At 41.9% G+C, this 23681-nt stretch overlaps 1 protein-coding gene across 1 annotated transcript in view; it reads left to right on the top strand.

Annotated features, from left to right (window-relative positions):
• The window catches only part of LDLRAD3 (low density lipoprotein receptor class A domain containing 3), a 134572-nt gene that overhangs the window by 36898 nt on the left and 73993 nt on the right, over positions 1 to 23681 (top strand). Inside the window, exon 2 of the mRNA XM_056852182.1 lies at positions 7827 to 7973. Coding sequence (XP_056708160.1) covers positions 7827 to 7973 — 147 coding nt within the window. The remainder of the gene's footprint in view (positions 1 to 7826; positions 7974 to 23681) is intronic.

Below are 23681 nucleotides of genomic sequence, written 5' to 3'. Positions count from 1 at the left end.
TAAAAAAGAAAAGGACAACAAATATAAAACCGAAAGCCTGAGTAAGAGAGGTTTTTATTTGGCACCAAAAACTAGAAAGGCTAGGCACGATGTGAGCTGCTATGGCAGGGAGTTTCAAATTCTGCACTGCAACAAACAAGCCATTTCTGTGTTCTCCTCCCACCTTTTCTTTATAGCTGGGAGTCCAGAACAGGACTTCTGCACAAGATTTTAGATGCCAGCAGGCTCATGAGCAAGACCTTTGAGTATCTTGATTCCAGATCCTTTAGGACTTTAAGAATGATAACAGCTGGCACTTGCAACTGCTAGAAATGACTAGAAAGCTGGTATAGCTTTTTTCAATACAGGAGAGAGATGTTCCCAGTAGCAGAGACTAGTTAGCAATCTTGCTGCTGCATTTTGCATCAATTGATGTTTCCAAAGGCATCTCCATATACAGCACAGTGCAGTGTAATCAATTCGAATGTGACTAGAATATGGATGAGTTGCCCAAATCACTTCTCTTAAGGAAATGCTGCAGCTGATGTTCTAACCGAAGTTTGCCAAGGGTGCTAGATGCCACAGAAGAGACATGCATCTCCATCTGTAAATATGGATCCACTAGTGGGTTAGATCTTTTCGGTGTCAGTGAAAGAGAACTTTCCTTTTCTCACTCAGAGGGAGAAGGGCATCTTCATTATGGGTGTTTCCTTTTCCTCTTATCTCGGGCAAAAAATGCAACTGAGATTAGAGAGTAGCTTTGCCTTTGTACAGATTGCTTAGACTGAGAAACTACAGGTAGCCTCTATACATATCAGGGTTGGGGGGAGCTTTACAGTCAGACAGCATGCTTTACGTGTCATGAAGCCCCACCAGCTCTCATGTTAAGCGCTGAAAAGTATACCTCTGATTGGCAGTTTACATCAACCTTTTCATCCTCCAGCTTCAGCAGGAGATTTTGCTATTTTCACTCAGGAACAACCAGTGAGGTGGGATGGCAGGTCATATTTGAATAAGGAACTGGGGACTCTTCATCCTGAAATAAGACTAATTTATCCTTGCTCTTGGGGAGATTGTGCCTTATGAGATGATCTAGCACTGTGTCCAGCCCGAACCTTTGTTTTTGCAAAAAAAAATGCTCTCAAGTGTCATGTTTTTGTATGAAATGCATTCTTTTTGAAAATGCCGTGAAACAAAGCTTAGGGCTGGACACAATGCTAAGGCAACCTGGTGAAAGAGCACTATGAATTGTGGTAGCCTGATGCTCATTTTGGGGATCAGAGGTGTGCAGATTTCAATCCCATATTCAGTCTTATTTTAGTCTTCTGTTTTGAATGAAGAACTGAGAATCGACATCATGAAGTAAAAGCTGTTTTCAATCCCCCCCTCTCTAAACAAACACACATGGCTCAGATTGCTAACCTTTGCAGAAGACGTCACATCCAACACGGACTCAGTCTCTGAAGGCAACACTTGAAGCAGATGGAGAAGTAAGACGATCACCTGCTGATTCCACTGTAGCTAGTTCCCTTCAGGTGCCAAGACAGAACATGCCAATGCAAATTAAGTTTAGGAGCAGATGTCTTTAGGAGCAGGCATCACAGACTTCCTAGGGGAAATATGCTGGCTGAACTGAATACTTGCAGTAGAGTTTGTGTGTGTGTGTGTGTGTGTGGGGGGCTTTCACTGATTTGGCTAACAAACTGCAGTGCCTTCTTTTTTTCTTTTTCCGAGGGGGAACATCCATATGACATTGGTCCAATTGGTCTTTCCCTAACTTGGGCACACTTTTAAACAAACCTGCAAATAGATTGTAACAAGTGGAGCTCCGTGAAACTCATGTGGGGGGATCCCAACCCCCCCATTGTGATCCACTCCCCCCAGCCCCACTCCCTTGCCGGCTCGCCCAGTGCTGCTTTGGGTGAGTATGGCGAGGTCTCCCCCCTCCCAGCCCTACTCTTTTGTCGGCTCGCCAAGCGGGGCCTCCTCCCTGCTGTCTTGCTCGGCAGTGGCTGAAGAGAGTTGTCTGCATATAAACAGACAACACATTTTTTAAAAATTGGGGGGATTTAACACATACACTGTTTTTTTAAATTTCAGATTTTTCTGCAGACCTAAGGGCCCCCCTAAGTCTGCAGAAAAACCTGTTGGGGTGAGTGTGCCCCTCCCCATCTGCGGATTTAAGAATCAGCAGTCAGGGAGCACACTTCAGAATTGAATATATAAAGTTCCAAAATAGTCCTCTGGTGGGGGCCGGGTGGGGGAAATGTTGGCCATGTGAGCCTGAAGTGCCGGGAAACTGCTGCGTGAATTCTCCATTACAGTTGTTAATGCCTCTGCATGGAGGCCAATGTTAGATTATGGAGTCCTTCAATGGCTGGTCTCCTTTCCACAAGGTTGGGGACATAGGGTGTCACTAAGGGAGAGGGTTTCACCACAATACTTTTTGGTATGTCCCACATGGGTGATTCTCTCCCCAGTGTTTTTTAACATCTATATGTGTCCCCTCACCCAACTGGTTAGAAGGTTTGGGCTGGGATGCCATCAGTATGCTGATGACACCCAGCTGTATCTGTTGATGGACGGCCTGCTGGACACTTTTCCAGAAAATCTGATCGATTGCCTAGGCGCCGTGGTGAAATGGCTATATCAGAGTCGCTTGAAATTAAACCCAGCAAAGACAGGGTTCCTGTGGCTGGGTAAGGATGGTCTGGAGTGGGGAGTCCAACTTCCCACCCTTGGTGGAATTCAGCCAACTCTGGCTTCCTTGCTCAAGAGTCTAGGTATGATTCTGGATGCCTCCATGTCTCTGGAAGGCATCCAGAATCACAAGCACTGCAAGGATGGCATTTTTCCACCTTCACCAGCCCCGGCAGTTGGTCCCTTATCTGGACCACTCTGATCTAGCCACAGTGATACATGCAATGGTCACCTCCAGGTTAGATTACTGTAACTTACTCTATGCAGGGCTTCTCTTGAGGCTGCTCTGGAAATTGCAAGTGGTCCAGAATACAGTGGTGCCAGTCCTCATGGGGACCCCATGGAGAGCACACATAACACCTGTGCTCCACAAGCTGCACTGACTTCAAATTGAGTGGCAGATCAGGATCAAGGTTTTGGTATTGACCTTTAAAGCCCTAAATGGTCTGGGACCCTTGTATCTGCAGGACTGCCTCTCCTGGTATTCTCCCCAGAGAGCATTACCCTCTCAGGGAAGCAATCTCCTGGTGGTCCCTGGTCCCAGAGTTATCCAGCTGTCCTCAACCAGGGCCATGGCCTTTTCGGCTCTGGCCCCGGCCTGGTAGAACTCTCTGTCTAGTGAGACCCGGGCCATGTGGGACTTGGCTCAGTTCCACAGGGCCTTCAAGACAGAGATGTTCCACCAGAACTATGTTTGAGGATAGCAACGGTCTATAATCTGTCTGGCCTTCCTTCTTCTCTCCTTCTCTCCCCCTCCTTCTCTCTTCTTTTTTTCTTCTCCTCCCCCTGGGTCTTCCCATTTTTATCTCTCCTCTGACCATATCGGCATACAACTATTGGGGGCGCCAGAATATAAAGAAATGAAATGAAATCAATCTGTATGTTTTAATGGGAATCTGTTTTTATTCACCTCTAATGATTTTATTAGAAAAGAGCAAGAGTCCAGTAGCACCTTAAAGACTAACAAAAATATTTTCCGGCAGGGTATGAGCTTTCATGAGCCACAGCTCACTTCTTCAGATACCATCTGAAGAACTGAGCTGTGGCTCACGAAAACTCATACCCTGCCAGAAAATATTTTTGTTAGTCTTTAAGGTGCTACTGGACTCTTGCTCTTTTCTACTACTGCAGACAGACTAACACGGCTACCCACTGTGAATGATTTTATTGCGAATGTGTAATGTCTCATAAAGAATTATTTGTGTTTGTTCATTGTCGGAAGCCTCCCTGAGCCCAACTTGTGTCAGGGGAGGTATAAATGGAATAAAGTAAAATTTTAAAAATAGAATTGGCACTCTGCAGAAACAGTATCTGCATATTTTACATAAAGATATGCTACCTTTTCTTATTGGAAATAAGTTGAATGGGGTAAACGAAGTAAAAGCTTACCTGCCTGTGTCCTGTTTGGTTGTGAAACATGGGTGTACAGAGTATTTTTTTTTTTCTGTAGGACTTGGTTGGATCATTAAATTTTTAATTGGATTACATGGAACTCTTGAGATTGGTTCTTTCAGTGCTAGTGGCAAGTATTCTTTTTGGCATACCCTATTGAGCCAGTTTCTTATATAAGCAGGAAATCTTGGGCTTCCTGGTCCCCTTCCCCTTTTTGGCTTTGCTCTGAATTGATGTTGGTTTGGTGCCACCTACAGCCTTCATGCAAACTTGGTTTTGCAAATGGCACATCTTCCCTGTTTTCTCTGGACCATTAAGAGGTCCTGTGAGCTTTGGCTGTATTTATTTTTGTCTCTGTCCAAGCAGAGGCAACAGCTGTTGTGGAGACAGCTAAAACTTGAGGCTGGGGATTTTACCAAGAATTTCCAACTGTGAAGGCTAGCCATTTTACGTTGGTGGGATTAAGCTAGCACAGTGCATTTTGGATGACTGATTCTTATATCTTATTCAGATTTTATGAAGAGGGTTTGTTGGTATGTTGAAGCACACACTGTTCCATTCAGAAAGAGATTCATGTGGTGTGCGAAATATGTACTCAGATCCCTGGAGTAAGCTCTGAAATGCAGCCATCTCAGAGATGGAATACAACAAGCATTTAACACTTTTGAATGAGAGTTAAAAAAATTATATAAAGCACTATCCAGAAAAGGCTGCATAGTTAAATACTGTTGAAATGCCCTGAAAGATAATTTACATCCAAACCTCCTGCTCTGAGATATGATTGCTCTGGCAGAACAGTTGGCACTGAACATAATCTAAGATTTGATACTGAAAATGCCCAAGACCAGCCTGTATTATTGGTTTGGAATCTCAGGGTATGATACAGCAGCTCTGGTGAAGCTAAGTAGGTCTGGGTCTCAATGCCTGGATAGGAGATGTCCTGAGAATCCTAACTAAGCCACCTTCAGTTCCATAATAGAAAAAGAGGTGGGATATAAATGGAACAGATGCCCTGACCTGGATGGCCCAGACTAGCCCCATCTCATCAGATCTCGGAATCTAAGTAGGGTCGGCTGGTCAGAATTTGGATGGGAGACCTCCAAGGAAGTCCAGGGCTGCTAAATAGAGGCAGGAGATGGCAAATGACCTCTGAACATCTCTTGCCTTGAAAACGCCACCAGGGGTTGCCATTAGTCAGCTGGATCTTGGTGGCACTTTCCACCACCAAATGGAACAGATAAACCTAAAGAACCATGAAGGAAAGGAAAATGGTTGCTGGTGCTGTTCTGCAGTGGCTTGCTTGAGAGTTACACAGCTAGTTTCTCCTTGTGCAAACTTTTGCTCAACCTCTTTGCACAAGTGGTAGTCTGTCTTGATTTAGTTTCACTTGTTTGAACAGCATTGTAGTGTGAAGTTGTGTGAAGACATTCTTCCAAGTGCAGAAGATCCCTTCTTAATGTGAAAGGAAACTTTTTGTATCTAGTCCATTTCAAGCCTTTCTAGATAATCTTGCCCCCTGGATTAAACTAAATTTGTATGGGTGAGGAAGTCACACTGTGATTTGTCTTCTCTTTTCCCCAATCCATGATCTTTTTGATTTATCTGAATTCTGTGACAATGGTTGTCACATGTGTCCTAGAGTATAAACGTAATATGTTTTATTATTTAAACTTCTGTCATGTTTCTTAACCAAAAAATTCTGAAGTAGACCGAAAGGGAGAATCAATCATGCATTTTCTACATATACAGATTAATACAGGTCAATGATTAGTGCCCCATTTCTTGGTTCTGTTTGGAGAAAGGAGTTGCTCATTGAAGAAGGAATCCTTTCAGCATGATCATCTGTCTGATGTTAGAGGAATGTCGCCCTGTCCCAAAGATCCACATCTCCTGTTTTGGGAAGGGTTCTGACACTTTCTGGAGTCCTTCCAAACAGGAATATGTACTAATGAAGCATTGCTTTAATACAGGTGAGAAGTTTACCAGTTGTGCCCCCTCCTTCTGCTGAAAAGGTACTGGGTAACACAAACATACCCCTACAGCTCACTTAAATGGAAGTATTCATATGTAAACAGATTTAGTTCTGTTGAAGTTAATGGCATTAAATGACTGTAAATCTAAGTACCTGGACATAATTATGTTGTGAACTAGTTTATTAAAAAAATGTTAATAGAGGCCACATAGGGTTTTCCAGTGAATTCATAGAGAATATGCCAGGATGTGTAGAGAGAGTCATGAACAGTGGTAGGAAAACTGGTTGAAAAGCATGTATTCAATTTCATCAAAGAAGCAACAGTTCATATTTTAAGAAGGATTATTCTCTTGTATATTCAAGTTTTATTACGCTACAAAACTCATTGTTGCTGCAAAGAACATGTGAGAGTTTACATTTTTTTGAGTTTTTTGGCTCCGAAGCACATATTACTTGGCGTGTATTTTTGATTCTTCATTTGTATGTTTTGACCCAGATACCTTGCTTTAGGTGACATGTCCCTAGGATATTCAGGCCAAGGCTCTGTAGAAAGAAATACAGTGGCTCTCTAGTCCCGACTCTGGGCCTTCAATCATTCCTTTGTTGGGTTAGGATGGATGCTGCATCAGGATGGATCTCGCAGTTCTAAAAGAAAATGCAAATTATGTTGATTTCTGTCCATGTGTTTTTAAAACCGAGCATTGCAGCATCTGTAGTTGGCTTTGGTGCCTCCCATATAGCCATCAAGCCATTTAAGTTGTGGCAGTTGAGAGGAATGGACAAATTTATGGGGGTTATGAGGTGCTCCAGATATTCTTCCGTAGCTGTCCTTTCCTTTGTTAACTGCAAATTGCCCATGAACTGGTGCAGAATGTGAACCTGTCACTAAAACAGTATCTCATATGTGAAACAAACATGACTTCTAGATGAAGTATGGCAGCAGAGAGGAAAGCCCTGAGGATGGTGCCAGTTCAGGAAATACATTTTTATCTCCAGTTCATAATTTTTTCTAGATGACATGGAAATTTTCCTCCCTTCCTTTTCCAAACCAGTAGTTCATTTTCTCTGTAAGTCATGCTGAATTATATTTGGATTCTTGACAAAAGTGCCTTAATTTGGGGCTTGTGTTTCTTGAGAGAGAGAAAAAGACTAAATCCTAATGTTAGACATTTTTTTGTTTTACTCTATGCATTTATCACATTTATTCTATGCATTTATCCTGCACTTCTTCCATGAATGAAGGAGTATCCCTTCATTCCCTCTTCACTAGTAGACCTGTGATATAGTTAGGCAGAATGAGTATGTCTGGCAGAAAGTGACCTGGTGGTCACTTCCTAACTGAGTGGTGACCTGAACCTTTGATGGTCTGATGCAAGTTCAATACTTGTCAGGCCTGCCCTAGTGATGTTGCTGAAGTGTGCTTGGAATGGAGTACTTAGTTACTTGTTTATCTTTGGGGGGGAATGGGTTGTGTCTGACATAGCCTTTGTGTTACACATGCAACAAGAGTCCATGATTTCCACAGATTTTTCCTTAAACTGCACCCCCATGATGTGTGCATGTCCTCAAGCAGGGTTTGAGGTGGCACAGGGAGGAGGGGTAAGTGAGAAAGGAGCCTGTTCGACAGATTGATCCAAGCCAAACTGACTCTTTTGTGAGTGTGAATTTCCCATTAATTGTTAGCTCCTTAGCCTTGTACTTTCCCCCCAGTACTATCACTTCAGATGTAAGAGCAGTTTCAGCTTGTATAAAATACAATGCACATTATCTGTTCTTGTTGCAGAAAGCCAACTTTTGCCTTGGAATAACTTCACAAATGAATGCAATATCCCTGGAAACTTCATGTGCAGCAATGGACGCTGCATCCCAGGAGCCTGGCAGTGCGATGGGCTGCCGGACTGCTTTGACGAAAGCGATGAGAAGGAATGTCGTGAGTGTCCTCTGCTTTCTTGCATATTTTTAATAGTAAGACGCACCAATGTAAAATCAACTGCATTTTCAGTGATAAGTATTTTAGTAGTGTATCATCAAAATTGGTTTGTCTATCCAGAGCAACAACTTAATGCCTGTAACTAGATGGCATTACCATTTATTTAGTTATCATGTTGGTATCCTGCCCTTTAAGGAGTTCAGAGTATCATACGTGTCATTTTCATTTTATCCTAACATCCATTCAGGATAGATGTCAGACTATACCTGTGGCGGGTTGGAGCCCAGGGTGGGTGCAGCCTTCAGTGTCCTTTTGGGCAAGAAAACCTTAGACCTGTGGAGGGGGGGATTTGAACTCACCCCAGGCCCATCTTTCTAGCCTCTCTCCTCCAGTGTTGCAGGAGACGTCTAGGCTCTTCCCCTCTGACTGCCCTGCTTCCTGCCTTTTAAAGTGTTTCCTTTGGGCAGGGCAGCCCCAGGATCCTTTAACGCCCCATGAAACGGGGTGTGGTCCTTCTGGGAGTGAATATCAGAGGTGGCTGGGTTCCCAGCCGTGGCCTTATGTTGCTGCACCTTTCCCTCTCCTGCTACCTTAGAGGGCCTCTTCTCTGGCCTGTGATGGCCTGAGAAAAGTGGGAACACTGCCAGCCTCATATGTGGGATTGCCTGTAGATATGGCCAAGTGGCAGAGCCTCACCTCCTCTCTGGGTTGCATAGCAGATGTGGCTGGCCCAGGGAGTCTCCCATCCATGTCTCCCTGTGTTGTGGCCCTTCTTCACCTGCTCATGGGTGGGGCTTCCCCTGGGGGCTTCCACAGTTGCTGCATCCTATGGCAGGGCCTATACTACCTGTCTGGGAGCCTCCAGAGATCCAGGTAAGTTTGGGGGTGGGGCCCAAACTTACTTGGATCTGTTGTTCGAATAAGTGCTGGTGGCTTGCTTAAGCTTATTGTGGGTTTAAAAGCTGAGAATAGGTTTGAACCTGAATTTCCCATCACCATTGAGATGGGTGGATGCATTTTATTGCTCTATGTGTTGCTCCTCGTGTTGCTCCTCGTCCTCATTGTATTCTGCCTATCGTCTACTTCAGCCTGGAAAATTTCAAAAAAACTAATTCTGGAGTTTGGTTTGCATCTTCTTTCTGTCGCTGATTAGTGGTTCACGCAAATACATATGCTCACGTCGCCTTCAAAAAGGATTCTTGATACGGTCATATGATTGCTTCAGGTTTTCTTTTTGCATAGTGGTTTAAACAGTGTGCTCAAGTACATTCATTAAATCAGAGGTTAAATCTGAACTCTTGTATGGTTTCAACCAATGTTTAGAATCATAGCGTTGGAAGGGGCCATACAGGTCATCTAGTCCAACCCCCTGCTCAATGCAGGCTCATCCTAAAGCATTCATGACAAGTGTTCTTCCAGGTGCTGTTTGAGGACTGCCAGTGAGGGGGAGCTCACTGTCTCCTTAGGGAGCCGATTATATGCACTTCTTATGCAGTGGTGCATATTGGTTGCCTGTGTGTGTGTGTGCAGGGGGTACAAGTAAAAAAATATAATAATGCATGTTTAGTGAATTGAGAAAATTGAGAATGCAAGAATGGAAAATTAAGAATGAAAGAATGGAGCATCTCTATCATATTGCCACTCTGCAAAGAAGATCAGATCCTTAAAAACCCAAAATCCATTGAGTGTGCATATTGTTTATGACGGTAGATCAGTGAAGAATGTACTGTGTTTCCTTTTTGGTTCACAATTATATCTTAAATTAGCTGTCTGGGATTGTTATTATGGGTCCTGAGATGCTCGACTTTCCAAGATTAGGTGTAATATAACATTCTTTCCATCCACAGAATGCAAGTTTAATTGAATAAAATTGTTCGTATGTGTGAGTGAGGTGGAGAGAGCTTTTTTCCATAGCAATTATGTCATTCTCATTCTTGCATGCCATATATAGCTTTAATGAGGCATTGCTTAAAAGGACTCATGTTTTGCTTATAAATCAGCAATAGCCATTCATTGACCACATATGCCATTAAGACTATTCTTTTATCTTTGAGAATAAGCTGGGCCCAGCAAGATTCTGGTGGCAATGAATAGAGTAACTGCCAATAAAATTTAAATAGCTGCAAAACCACAGTTCATAAAACTATCTTCTTTATTTGGTTTGGGTTAAGATTGTCAATTGATGTGGCTGCAGGAACTGTTCTTTCTCCCCCTAGCTGGATTAGATTATTAAAATATTTTAGGTAGGTCATTTTTATTTCACCCAAGCGGAGATAATCATCCTGTTCTTTCCTCTTCCCATACCTCTGTCTGCTACCTTAACTGGTCTCATGAATAAATTTAAAACTGACATACAGGAGGGAAAAACCTGGAAGCAGGTGATTCATTTCCTGCACTGGCCTGTAGTTGACAGGTGAACTCAGAGAAAGCAGAAGCAGCAGCACTGATAGAGCTTGAATTTCAAGTAACCCTTGAGGGTTGTAGGTTTTGATTTTTGTTTCATTTATACCCTGCCTTTCCACTATAAAATAGCAGGGTTTATGGCTTATCAAAAGATTCAATAAAATCAAAATGCTAGCAGGCACATCATACTCCAGATGCCTTGTAAACATCATATAAAATTAAAGAATGATTGGGCTCCAGGTTCCAGCTGGGGCAGAACATTCCATAGTGAGGCTGCTGCCTCTGAGAAGATCCTGCTGGGTACCTCTAAGGATTTAAATTATTGGTCACTGGATCGCAGCCTCACACATAGTTCTTCATTGATTGTAAGACTGATGGGAGGAAAATTTTCCTTAGTTATTCTTGACTGGGACCTAGGCTATGTATGGCTTTAAAAGTAAGAACCGCATCTTGAATATTGGGCAACAGTCAGTGGTGCTGTCTGAAGCCAAAGATTATATGCTGCCTATGTACTGCCTCAGAAATCAGGTGACCTGCAGCATTTTGCAGTTTTTACTGTTTCAGAAAAATCTTTAAGGATAACCCCATAAAGACTGACTAAAAACAAACAATTGTCAGGGTTATCACAGCATGTTTTGACTGTTGCCAAGTCTCTGTTTTATAGGTAAAGCAGGGATTAGCATATCAAAATGCACCAGTTGCCACTGTTTTTTTTCCTCCCCCTGTCTCCAAAATCAGTGCTAGATTCAGGGGCAGTCCCAGACAGTGGACTTGCTCTTATAGGGAGAGTGTGATTCCATTCATAGTAACTGTGTTGATAATCCACTGGTTACAAGGAACAGCTACCAAAACTATTTTGGTTTTTTCTGAGTTTTGCTACAGCTATCATATTCCACCCATTACTACCTTTGGGCAGTAGCTCAGGACCTGCACTACTGCACCTACTTCTGATATAAAAGAAAAATAGAGCTAGAAGTTGTCAGCATATTGATTATTCTGTGCTGAAAATCCTGAGTGTCTTCTAGAAATATTGAATTGTGAGGACAAGTTAAAATTTGTAATACCCACGGGATAACTTGTGTAGGGTACAGAGTCCCCCAACTCCATTTCTAACTACTATGAAAAGAGGAAAGATTTGGACACACCTTAAACATGGGTTCTCACATATCTATCACAATACGTAGATGGTCAAGTAAAGTTTGATGATTAAGGGTATGAAGGATACTGGGAGACCCAGAAGAATCAACATCATCATAGTCTTCCTCTTTGTTACTAGGACAAGATAATCAATCATGCCCTCAATCCATGCCCTTGTACGTAGCTTCACTGCAAAGATGGAGAAAATCAGCTTGATCTAAGAGCTTCTGAAACTGTGGTTTTAATGGTGTTCAGTGATCAAAGCTAGCCAATATCTAGTTTTTGTCATCCTTTCATAACACAGAGTTCTTTACACTTATTTTGTTTTTCTGTAAGAACTCTGTGACACACATATCTGTTGAAGGGTTTGAATCTGAGACTCCCATGTCCAACCCCACTGTCTATTGCAGTATAAATAAATATTTCCTTAGTAAATTATTTATCATGCTCTGGTTTCATCTACATGATAAATTAACGTAACATAATATATATTAGAGATACATTAGCAGACATTTCAAAGGTTTTTTTGTGTTTGTTCAGAGGATGGTCTGAAGATGCCTGACATAGCCCCATTGTTAAGCAGTTTTGGGTCTGGATGAAAGATCAACTTGGAACCTTTTATATACTGCTCTGTGCAACTTGGAGAAGGAGGTAGTACAGGCCTAAAAATAAATACATGTTTAAGCCACATTTTCTCTCCTTCCTAAAGCATGGTGTCTATGTAGCCTTTTGGACCTACACAGTTGTTTCCAGAAAAAGATTAACTGGACCAAAACATTTGTTTCAAATTGCAGCCTTTTACTCTGGAAGAATTTGTCCAGAATAGTTGTCAGTGTCACCATCTAGTTCATTATTCACAATCGCTAGGTTTACAATAGCTTTTGTGTGTGAGAGAGGGAGAGGGAGAGGGAGAGACAGCCTAGTACTCATGAAACTCTTTTGAACATGCATACTAATGTACATAAGAACATAAGAAAGGCCCTGCTGGATCAGACCAAGGCCCATCAAGTCCAGCAGTCTGTTCACACAGTGGCCAACCAGGTGCCTCTAGGAAGCCACTAACAAGACGAGTGCAGCAGCACCATCCTGCCTGTGTTCCACCGCACCCAAAATAATAGGCATGCTCCTCTGATACTAGAGAGAATAGGTATGCAGCATGACTAGTATCCATTCTAACTAACAGCCCTCTCCTCCGTGAATATGTCCACTCCCCTCTTAAAGCCCTCCAAGCTGGCAGCCATCACCACATCCTAGGGCAGGGAGTTCCACAATTTAACTATGCGTTGTGTGAAAAAATACTTTTATCTGTTTTGAATCTCTCACCCTCCAGCTTTAGCAGATGACCCCGTGTTTTAGTATTATGGGAGAGGGAGAAAAACTTCTCCCTGTCCACTCTCTCCAAACCATGCATAATTTTATAGACCTCTATCATGTCTCCCCTCAGCCGCCTTCTTTCCAAGCTAAACAGCCCTAAGCGTCTTAACCGCTCCCCATAGGACAGTTGCTCTAGTCCCCTAATAATTTTGGTTGCTCTTTTCTGCACCTTCTCAAGTTCTGTAATATCCTTTTTTAGGTGTGGTGACCAGAACTGTACACAGTATTCCAAGTGTGGTCTCACCATAGATTTGTACAAGGGCAGTATGATATCAGCAGTTTTATTCTCTATTCCTTGTCTAATTATGGCCAGCATAGAATTTGCCTTTTTTACAGCAGCCGCACACTGGGTTGACATCTTCATTGAGCTATCCACTACCACCCCAAGATCCCTTTTTTGGTCTGTCGCTGACAGCACAGATCCCATCAGTGTATATGTGAAGTTGGGATTTTTTGCCCCAATATGCATCACTTTACACTTACATTGAATCTCATTTGCCATTTTAATGCCCATTCTTCCAGTATGCAGAGATCCTTCTGGAGCTCTTCACAGTCTGATTTTGTTTTAACCACCCTAAATAATTTGGTGTCATCTGCAAACTTGGCTACTTTACTGTTTAACCCCAACTCCAGGTCACTGATGAACAGGTTGAAAAGCACCGGTCCCAACACAGATCCCTGAGGCACCCTACTGCTCACATCCCGCCATTGGGAGAACTGACCATTGATTCCTACTCTATGCTTCCTATTTTTCAGCCAGCTCTCAATCCATAAGAGGACTTATGCCCTGGTAACATCTTCATTAGATTACTGCAATGTACTATATGTGGGGCTGCCCTTGAAGACTTCCCAGAAGCTACAATTGCTATAGAGTGCAGCAGCCGCACAGTGTTTTTTAATGTTTGAAGTGTTTTAATGCTGTAATGTTTGAAATATTTTACAGTGATTTCATGTTTGCCACTTGGGGGTCTTGAATTGGGTGGATAGGCAGCATAGAAATATTTCTTTATACACACACACACACACACATATTGATAGCACCCTGCTTCTTCATTCAGATGTAGGGATAGTCCAACATCTCCTGTGTATCTTTGGAAATAGATAATTTCCTAACTTTATTCCAAACAGTGACTGACGTGGCTACTAATAGCAAACACAGCCATGAGAAGTGTATAACCCTAGTGATTGATTTTGCATCTTATGAAAGCACTTGGAGGAATAGGGGAAATTCTTGACCTAGAAGGCTTTTCTGTTTTTCTTCTGAAATGGAAGCTGAGTTTACTTTTTACACACATGGAATCTCAAGCAAAAGCTGTGATAAAACGTGTGAACAGGACAAGGCTGTTCCTCTCTGGTTTGTGCAGTCCATTCTGGGCACGTTGGTGAGGCATTTTATCTTCTCATACCAGCTGCATCTATCTGCAGTAAAAGGGAGCCAGCCTCCAGAATTGTCAGTCTATCAGTGAGCATTTGTCACATGCAAACAACAGTAAGAAAAGGAGTAGCAGGGAAATAAATATAACATTAAGGGGAAAGGCTTAAAAAAGGGACTTTTTCCTGATTATTATAAAGCAGCTTTAGTTGTTTACTGTTCAGGAATGATAACTTTGGAACAGCAGGGGTTCTTTCCCAGGTTTCTAGCCTCAGAGCACCCGTATATTTAACAGTGATTCTCAGCCGTATTGGGAGTTGGCTTGTGCTGGCATATTTAATTTGCCTCTGTACTCTGTGAACTGTGTTTATTTTCTCCTCCTTCCTTCACAAATGGGATCTTCTTCTGTGAAAAATAATCTAATAAAATGTGAGCACTGAAAGTGGCTTTTGTCAGCTAATGAGCAACAGCTACTTAGAAAGATGGTAGGTTGCTGTTTTTGTCAGCTAACAAGCAGCAGATGGTGCAGTTTCAAAGTATGGCACATCATCTGAGCTTACTGCCTGATATGACAGGAACCCAAATTAAAGCTGGACCAGATATCCAGGCACTTCTGATTATAAACCCCTGTCTGTCTACTTTGGAGGGGGGGAACACCTCACTTTCTGCCAGTTCGGCATGTTTTCATAAACAGGTCTATAAACCAACAGTGACACCCAGTGACCAGCTGCATTAATTTATGCTCCCCCCCCCCCATTATGGCTATCATTTTTAAAGGTTACACCAGCAAAGCAACAATGGCCTGAATCAGGCTGTGATGAAGATCTTCCTGCTAGCACATTTTGTTATGTTTAATGTAGGAAAATGTAAATTCCTTGCTGCTAACTAATTTAGGGATTGATAATCAAGACAGATTTATTATCAGTAATATAGTCCCTTAAATGTTGAAGTTAAAATATAGGGGTCTTTTTGATTCTTGATATACCTGCTAGATTCATGTCAAGAAGTACCTTAAAGAACAACAAGATTGTGTTTATATATGTTTAAGTGTTAGTATGTACAATGTTAAAAAAATAAAAAGTAAAAAAAAGATTTTTGAGGTATAAGCTTTTGAGAGTCAAAGATCCTTTCGTCAGATACCAAAGCTCCTTTCATCTGACAAAGAGGAGCTTTCACTCTCAAAAGCTTCTACCCCAAAAATCTTGTTGGTCTCTAACGTGCTACTGGACTCAAATCGAGCTGTTCTACTGCAAACCAGCCCTCTAAAACTATCTTGATGTGCCCGATGGTTGCTTGGGTAGGGATGGAAGCATATGCACCATGGCCATGAACTGTCATTCCTCAGTCATAATAAACTGTATTTATTTCTTCTTGTTGTATATTCTTCTGCAAGTATGGCAATAATCATTCTTAATATATTCACAGTGTTTGCTGTGGCACCATATTTTTTTCTGAGTAGGGATGGAAGCATATGCCCCGTGTACCACACCCAGATCTTCAAGGACTTTCAGTTTATATAGCCCTGTGTTCCGGCCCTGTGGTGCAAGGCCTTTGCTGTCATTCTAGGGGGAAAATAAGAGTGTTGTTAACCAGATACAATTTTTATGCTATCTTGGGGAGCACATTTCAGAGAATTTGAAATTTCAGATTTTTTTTTTTCTGTTGCTGGAAATTGTTGTGACTTGGAATGCCAAGGAAACAAATAGCTGAAACAAACCATTCTGAGCGTATGGAGTTGAGATGCCAAGTCAGACTAGTGATGCATCTCAGTCTGTGTAAATTTGGCAACTGATGAAGACAAGTAAGGAACAGTTAAAAAAAAAGAAATAAGTGGATCTTGGCTTTCTAGTTAATTAATTTACATGGGGTCACGCTTCAGGCCCATTTGTGGAAAGTACATGCATTTGTTAAAGATCTGAACAGAGTTCAACAGGCATTCACAGAATGTAAGGGTTCAGCTTAGAGTAACATGTAATGAAATGTTTAGAATGCAGGTGGCACTTAATCCCTGACTCACCTAGGATAAACCACAAGCAAGTTTCCACTCGCCCTGATCTGGATAGCCCAGGCTAGCCCAATCTCATCAGATCTTGGAAACTAAGCAGGCTCGGCCTTGGTCAGTATTTGGATGGGAGATCTCCAAGGAATACCAGGATTGTGACCCAGAAGCAGGCAATGCCAAACCACCCCTGAACGTATCTTGCCTTGAAAACCACACCAAAAACAAAAAACAAAAAGTTGTCTGCTCAGTGTTTAATGCCAGCAAGAACTATGTCGGGAGAATTCGGATAGTGGGTATTTATTAGTGCATTCATAGGAAAGACAGGCTCAGATAGGCACACCTATCAGTGAATTAAGTCTTGTCCCCTTTGCTAGGTTTTGTAAATAGGGACCCAAAGGAGAGTAGAGAAAGTGCTAAAGGAAGGAGTGTAGGTAACGCTCCCTCCAAAAGCATACAGCACAATTCAATTACTGCAGCTAAGGAAGTTGTGAGTAGGCTACTCTTCTGTTGCAAATGCTAAGTTCCTTGTTGAAGGTTCTAGTTTGGGTTTTAGAATCCCTGTTCTTGAACACCTAGAATTACCAAAAATCTGAAATTAGTTTAAAGCATGGAGGTTAGACAAAAGTTGGATATGGGATTTAGGGGAGAGTTAGTGGTCTTAGGGAGAAGAGAGTCACTGGTTCTTTTGACCAACTGACTCAAGAGTATCAATATGGATTCTGCAAACGGAGGTCCTACTTCACTTAGAACTGTTTGAGAATGTCATTACATTTGTAGACTGGGGTCATCTGTTAGATAGCAAATGGCTGGGTTCCCAAAAAGCGTTTCACAGATATTTTCAGCCAAAGGTGCCTGAGTAAATAATAGTGGCTTGGGAATAAAAGACGTAGGTCTTCATAGATAAATATAAAAGAAAACTGAGGCTAAGAATAGGGGGAAATTGTTATAATGGAGGGAAGAAGCAGTGAGGTCCTCCAAAGATTTGTATTGTGACCAATGCAATTTAATTTATTCATAAGTGATCAGATGTTGGGTAAATAGTAAGACAAATGTGTTGCCATAAAATGTGTTGACTTGTAACTGGCTTTAGATGGCTTTAAAAGGGGATAAGACAGGCTGATACAATATAGATTTATTAATATTAGCAGTGCAGTGTTGGCTAAATAAAAACTCAAAGGCTGTCCACCTTTTTCATGTCTTGCTTGTAGTCTTCATGCAATCATCTGGCAAAAAACATGGTAAACTCTTGGTCTAATCCACTATTGGGAGTTCTTATGGTAGCCCAGTTTTGTTTATTTTGTCAACCAGGACCGGAGTGTGGCTCTTTCCATGGTCAGTTTCATGCATTTCTTTAACTCGAGATTCTAGACATTGGTCCTTATTATATGGTACCACATGCTGTTTCTCAAAGAGCATTTCATTTGAAAAACTACATGGTTTTGTTTTTATAGTTGATGTAGCCGATTTTCTCACTAAAAATCCATAAACATGTCCTCAGTGTCCCAAAATATGTAGAAAACAGTTGAATAGAAAATTGCTGTCATATATCAGCCACATTTTCTCTAATGATCCTACAGTGACAATGCAAAAATTTGGTTCAGCAAGTTGCTGTCAGAAGTGCCCCTTTCCCTAATTACTTTAAAGTATCATTAGGATTTATAAATCAATGTTTTCTGGACCTTTGATTTGAAAACCACCTACCGGCAGCAGCATTTCTCGACATACATGTGTAACAGGTTTTGCTGCCTCACAAATTAAGTGAAATAGAACATTTAGAAAAGAGCCAGACTAATTATATATACCATTGCCAGAAGACAATAAATGGATTTAAACGAGCTTCAAAATTAAGGCTTTACTCTGCATCTAATAGTTTAGACCTTGTGAATTATGTGACAAACCATTATTCAAAGGAATTCTGAACAGGCGGTATCCCTTAGAAGTAGTTGTGTTGTCCATTTTAGTAAAAAATTTCTTGGCGAGCTGATAGGCTTTTAAATGGCCCTAAACTGTGCCTTGGTACTTTTTTTTGGTAATGCCTAGAGTTCCTGAAATTATTAAATTAAATAGATTTGCTAGTTGATAATTAGTACAAACAAGTTTCTGATTGAAACACAAGCTGGGCAAGATTTTAATTGGTCTTTTATAAATTTTGTATGCTAATTTTTGGATTGTCCTGTGGATGTTTTAATAGGTGTGATGTATTCTGTAATATCTCTGTCAGTTGTAAATCAAATTCAGCGTTTGCTTGCTCGCTTTTCAAGAGGACAGAACTGGTATAAAGTAGCCTGATTTTAAAATGACGCTGAAATATCATCCTAAAAGAGAAGGCAAAACAGCAAAGCACTATGCATTTTTTAAAGCGTAGTTTATGATTTTGATTGAAGTCATTTTGCTGGCATTTGCCCAAACTGGAATCTGAGGTATACTGTACTGATTTCATGTACAGTAATACACAAAGGGCAATAAAGTAACACAGGCTGCTCTTTTGGAAAAATATTTTTTAACAATATGTTCATTATAAAAAGAATCCTGTTAAACAGATCTTCTGCCTGAAATGCTTAATAGTAAGAGTTTCTCAGAATTATGCATAGCCTCACTCCCTGACTTTTTGTGGTTGCCTCTGCCTCTTGCGGAAGCCATTTGTGCTTGTTTGGGGCAGCTCATTCCTGGGGGGGGGGGTTAGATCCGCGGTGGCTGGGAGCAGCGATGCCACGCTTCCTTCACAGAGGCTTCCTGGCCGCCAAAAATAAAATAAAAACGATTTCAAAACAAAAAAGGGAAAATGCCCCATTGAGCAAAATGAGGCCATGCCACCAGAAAAAAGTGGCATAGCCACACTGCAGCTCAAGTGGCCATTCCTAAGTCCAAGGGGGTTAGGAAGCTGCCTAAAGGGACCTCCACCCCCAGGAACACCATGAGAATGCCCCCCACATTGGTTCAGGCTCCCGCTTCTGGGATTTTGCTGTTGGTGTAGCAGTGTTGGTGGCGGAGCCCCACAAAGTGATGTGGCTTCCTGGTGCTGCTATGTTTGCCCCCGCACTGGTGTAGGTGCCATTTTATTCCGTTATAAGGTGGCAACTATGCTGGCGCAGGGTTACGCCAGCTCCTAAAGAGCTTCAACCTCCCCTTTCAAGATTGCAGCCTATGTTTTGCAACAGCCATTTTGTGGTTGTGCCCACCACCCTGTGTCATATTTCCCAAGGTGCCTGCTAGCTGAAAAAGGGCTAAATATTCTGTGGTAGTATAAATGTTGGTTTATTGTCAGTAGTCTTTCAGTAGACAAACTGAGTAGAGAAAGAAAAACAGCAATCTCTATACAAAGTGATCCACATTTTTTAAAAAAGCATTATTATCCTAGAGATTGTCTAAAGTTAGCTATGAGCCAGAGTTGTGGAGTGGTTAGAGTTTTAGACTAGAACTAGGAAGACCAGGGTAAATTTGTATTCCCTTGACCGAAGAACGGTACACTCCTTCTATCTGGGATGGTCGTCCTCTTCCACCGAGCGCGCAGCTTCGGGAGGGACGCACATGGAGCGGTGAGGGAGGTAGGATACACCTGCCTAGCCAGCCAGATCAGCCGAATCAATCCTGGCGATGGGGTGACAGATGTTGCAGCCAGATTGTCATCACATTCACCAGGGTAAATTCCTGCTCAGCCATGAAGCTGGGTGACCTTGGGTCAGTGTCAGCCTAAGATGTCACACAGGTTTGTTGTGAGGTTTTAATGGAGAAGAGCAAATGCTCAGAACTCCTTGAAAAAAAGATAGAATATAAATGTAATAAATAAAGCTGAGAAGACCTTCCTACCAATCCAGCAGATGGCCAGATATGATCATGAACATCTATCATGATAATAGATAGTGAACCTCATATCCCAACCTGGGCATCTTGTACAAATGTTTCTCAGATTTATTATTGTTGGAAGGAACAAAGGAGTTTCCCCAGACTACATCAGTGCTCTTTGACAGTCACCTCTGGAACAGCTGGCAGTTGGTACAGCTCCTGCTGGGAAAAGGAATCACAATCAGTTGTTGGTCCTCTGGCCAGTGGTTGGTAAAGGTACTTCCTTTCACAGTTGATAGCATGGTAAAAAGCATCAAGTGTTACTCTTTGTTCAGCACTGTGAAAGTGAAGCAGGTCTATGGTATGTGGAAACTGGAATATACCCTTAGGGGTATATGAAAATGTTGGTTGACTCATTGGCAGCTTGTTTCTGGTGGTCCTTTTTAAGAAATAAAATCATCTTGAAGATGGATTATATGCCACAACTGAGTCATTACGTTTGGAAATGCAGGTCATTGAAGTAGATTCATTATTACTCCTTTTCCTTTTCTGTTTTACTTTAAAAGCAAACGGGGGCTATAGCATTTTCCTATGCAGGGGCCATAACTTGTATTATAGTACATAGAATGCAGAAGGCCCAAACCTCAGTATTCAGTAACTTTAGTCTCAGCTAGTGGTCCTGGCAAAGAGCTGTGTCCTCAGGGCCAAACTAGCTATCACCGGGAGCTCTGGCTCTGTCTAGTACATTTTAATCCCACCTTTCTTCCAAAGAGTTTAGGGCAGCATACATGGCTCCCTTGTCTTCCATTTTATCATCACAACAACCCTGTGAGTTGGGTTACACTGAGAGAAAGTGACTGGCCCAAAGATACCCAGCAAGTTTTTATGACAGTAAGGATTTGAACCCAGATCTACCAGATGCTGGTCTGACACTTTTAAGTACTGCATCACACTGGCTCTGTATGTTGGGGTTACCGCACTTGTATTCCCACCGATGTATTAAGAGTTTGAAAACGTTATAAAAAATACTGGTGGCACTTTGTTTGGCCCCTTCAGCTGTGAAGACGTCTTCCAACCATTTATAAGCCGTGGTATCCAAAAACCCTTTTAAATCGATGTTTTTTATAACATTTTCAAACTCTTAATCCATCGCTGGGAATACAAAGTGCGGTAACCCCCTGTGTTACTTTGCCCTGCGCTTCTTTTTTGGTTTTTGTTTGTTTCTTGTCTGACTGGGAAGTCTGACTGGGAAGTTAACCCTCTATGTGGATTTTTAGAGATGAGGTTGACCCAGTGGGTGCAGTCGGCCAGGGTGCCCTTGCTCATGCCACACATAGTAGAGTGATCTACAAAAGTATTGTCCATCCTGGCCATATGTCAATTAACAAGTTATTTCTGTTAAATTGTACTTGTATAGCCTGTGGTATAAACTAACTGGGAGTATTTTACAAATGCTAGTTTAAAACAATAACATCTCTCTGAAATGCGTAAATACATTCTCTATTTTTAGATAAGATGCTCTGGCATCAGTTTGCATGACTTGCCGGGAAAAAGAATAGAAGCTGTGAACTGTTTCCTGCTGGCCCTTGACAAGCATTAATCTGTCCAGAAATTCACATAGTTCTAGTCTTGAAATCTCTCAGAAGCAGATTGTATTTTCCATCACATATAGCTGAATATGTGAATGCCGGTAAAATGAACCTGCTGCAGAATTCATCTTCTGGCACCTCATGCTGTTTTTCAGGCAAGCAGGTTTTTTAAAAAATACCGATGAAAAATTTGTAAAATTACAGCATCTACTTAACTTTTCCTCTCTCCAATAAATTATATTAACACCAATCATTCCTGTATAGTATGTTATGCTGAAATCTTTTGGTACATTTAAATCTGTGTCAACCTTTTTAAAGAGTCAGACTTCCATTTCCATCTCTAGTCCATCATTTGTATTGTGACAGTTAAAAAAAGGTTCATGGGAATGTGCTGGAGATTTGGATCTAGGTTCGAATCCCCACTCTGCCACAGAAGCTTTTCTGGGGATCTTGGGGTAGTCACACACTCTCAGCCTAGCCTACTTCACTGGTTTATTGTGAGAACAAAATGGAGAAGAGGAGAATGATATAAAGCACTTTGGGCCCCCATTGGTGTGGTATAAATGAAGCAAATAAATGGGGCCTAGTGTCTCAGGTGCCCTGACCTGGATGGCCCAGGCTAGCCTGATCTTGTTGGATCTCTGAAGCTAAGCAGGGCCAGGATTGCTATGCAGAGGCAGACAGTGGCAAACCACCTCTGTTCGTCTCTTGCCTTGAAAACCTTAAGAGGTCACCCTAAGGACTGTGACTAAGGACTGTGACTCATGGCACTTTCTACCACCAGTGTCTCAATTACAAGCAGGATGCCCAAGGAAGCTGAGTGCCCTCCCCAGCTCCCCCCCCCTTTTTCTTTAGTGAACTGTTTCTTGTGTGGTTTGCTTTGAAAAGTGGTCTAAAATAATATTTTCCAGGTTAAAAAGGTAAAGGTCCCCTGTGCAAGCACTGGGTCATTCCTGACCCATGGGGTGACGTCACATCCCAATGTTTTCTAGGCAGACTTTGTTTACAGGGTGGTTTGCCAGTGCCTTCCCCAGTCATCTTCCCTTTACCCCCAGCAAGGTGGGTCCTCATTTTACCGACCTCGGAAGGATGGAAGGATGAGTCAACCTTGAGCCGGCTACCTGAAACCAACTTCCGTTGGGGTTGAACTCAGGTCGTGAGCAGAGCTTGGACTGCAGTACTGCAGCTTACCACTCTGCGCCACGGGGCTCTTTATTTTCCAGGTAGGCCATCAGATTTTTATTTAAAAAATGCATTTAACATTCCATGGATAATCTGACTAAATGAACAGAAAGAACTGTATGGGCTTTCTTTCCCGAAGCAGTTGTGTTGCTGTTTCACATTACAGGATGGTTTTTAAAGCCCAGTCTATCCTCCCGAGCTGCCTGAGACACCAGATTAATCACGTCATTTGGTGCTGATTTCACCTCCTAATAATGCCTCTGCAGTAGAACTGCTGGAGTTGGGCACAGGCATTGTTGGCAGAGAAATGGTTAAGGATTAGTTTGTGACAGTGAAGCATTGCAGTTCTCTTTACATGATCCAGAACCTGTTCATTGTGGTTGCTACTGTGTAATAGGTACCAAGGTTGTAATCAGTCACATTTATCATCATTATTTGTCATCCTGCTGAAAGCAATTCAATTGGTGCAGCCTCTGCTTGTTCTTACTCAAGGATATCCTGAGGCAACAGTCCTGAGTGTAAAGGTTTGGATACATTTAATGCATGCTGGTTTATTTATAACAGTGATTTAATACATTATGTTTGCCTAACACCTGTTTTGAGGAAGTCCTGTAGTAGATAGCACAGCTCAGAAAAATATTTCAGCATTACATTCCTAGGTATCGGGAACATTAGGAGCCCTAATGGTTAGCAAATCGTCTAAATGTCCCTTGCCCATAATATTTGGGAGTTCTGTTTTTGAAACAGAGGCTCTTCTCGTGTCCAATATCTAGAGTTAGATATCTTCCCACTCAAAAGAGACATATTCAGTTGATTGGTCAAATATTGATCAAATATTGGTGGAATATTATACAATACTAGCTTTA

This window comes from Euleptes europaea, chromosome 6 (genome assembly GCF_029931775.1).
Source record: "Euleptes europaea isolate rEulEur1 chromosome 6, rEulEur1.hap1, whole genome shotgun sequence".
In the NCBI taxonomy this organism is placed as follows: domain Eukaryota; kingdom Metazoa; phylum Chordata; class Lepidosauria; order Squamata; family Sphaerodactylidae; genus Euleptes; species Euleptes europaea.
The sequence above is the reverse complement of the archived record's forward strand: the minus strand, read 5'-3'. Positions and strand labels throughout refer to the sequence as shown.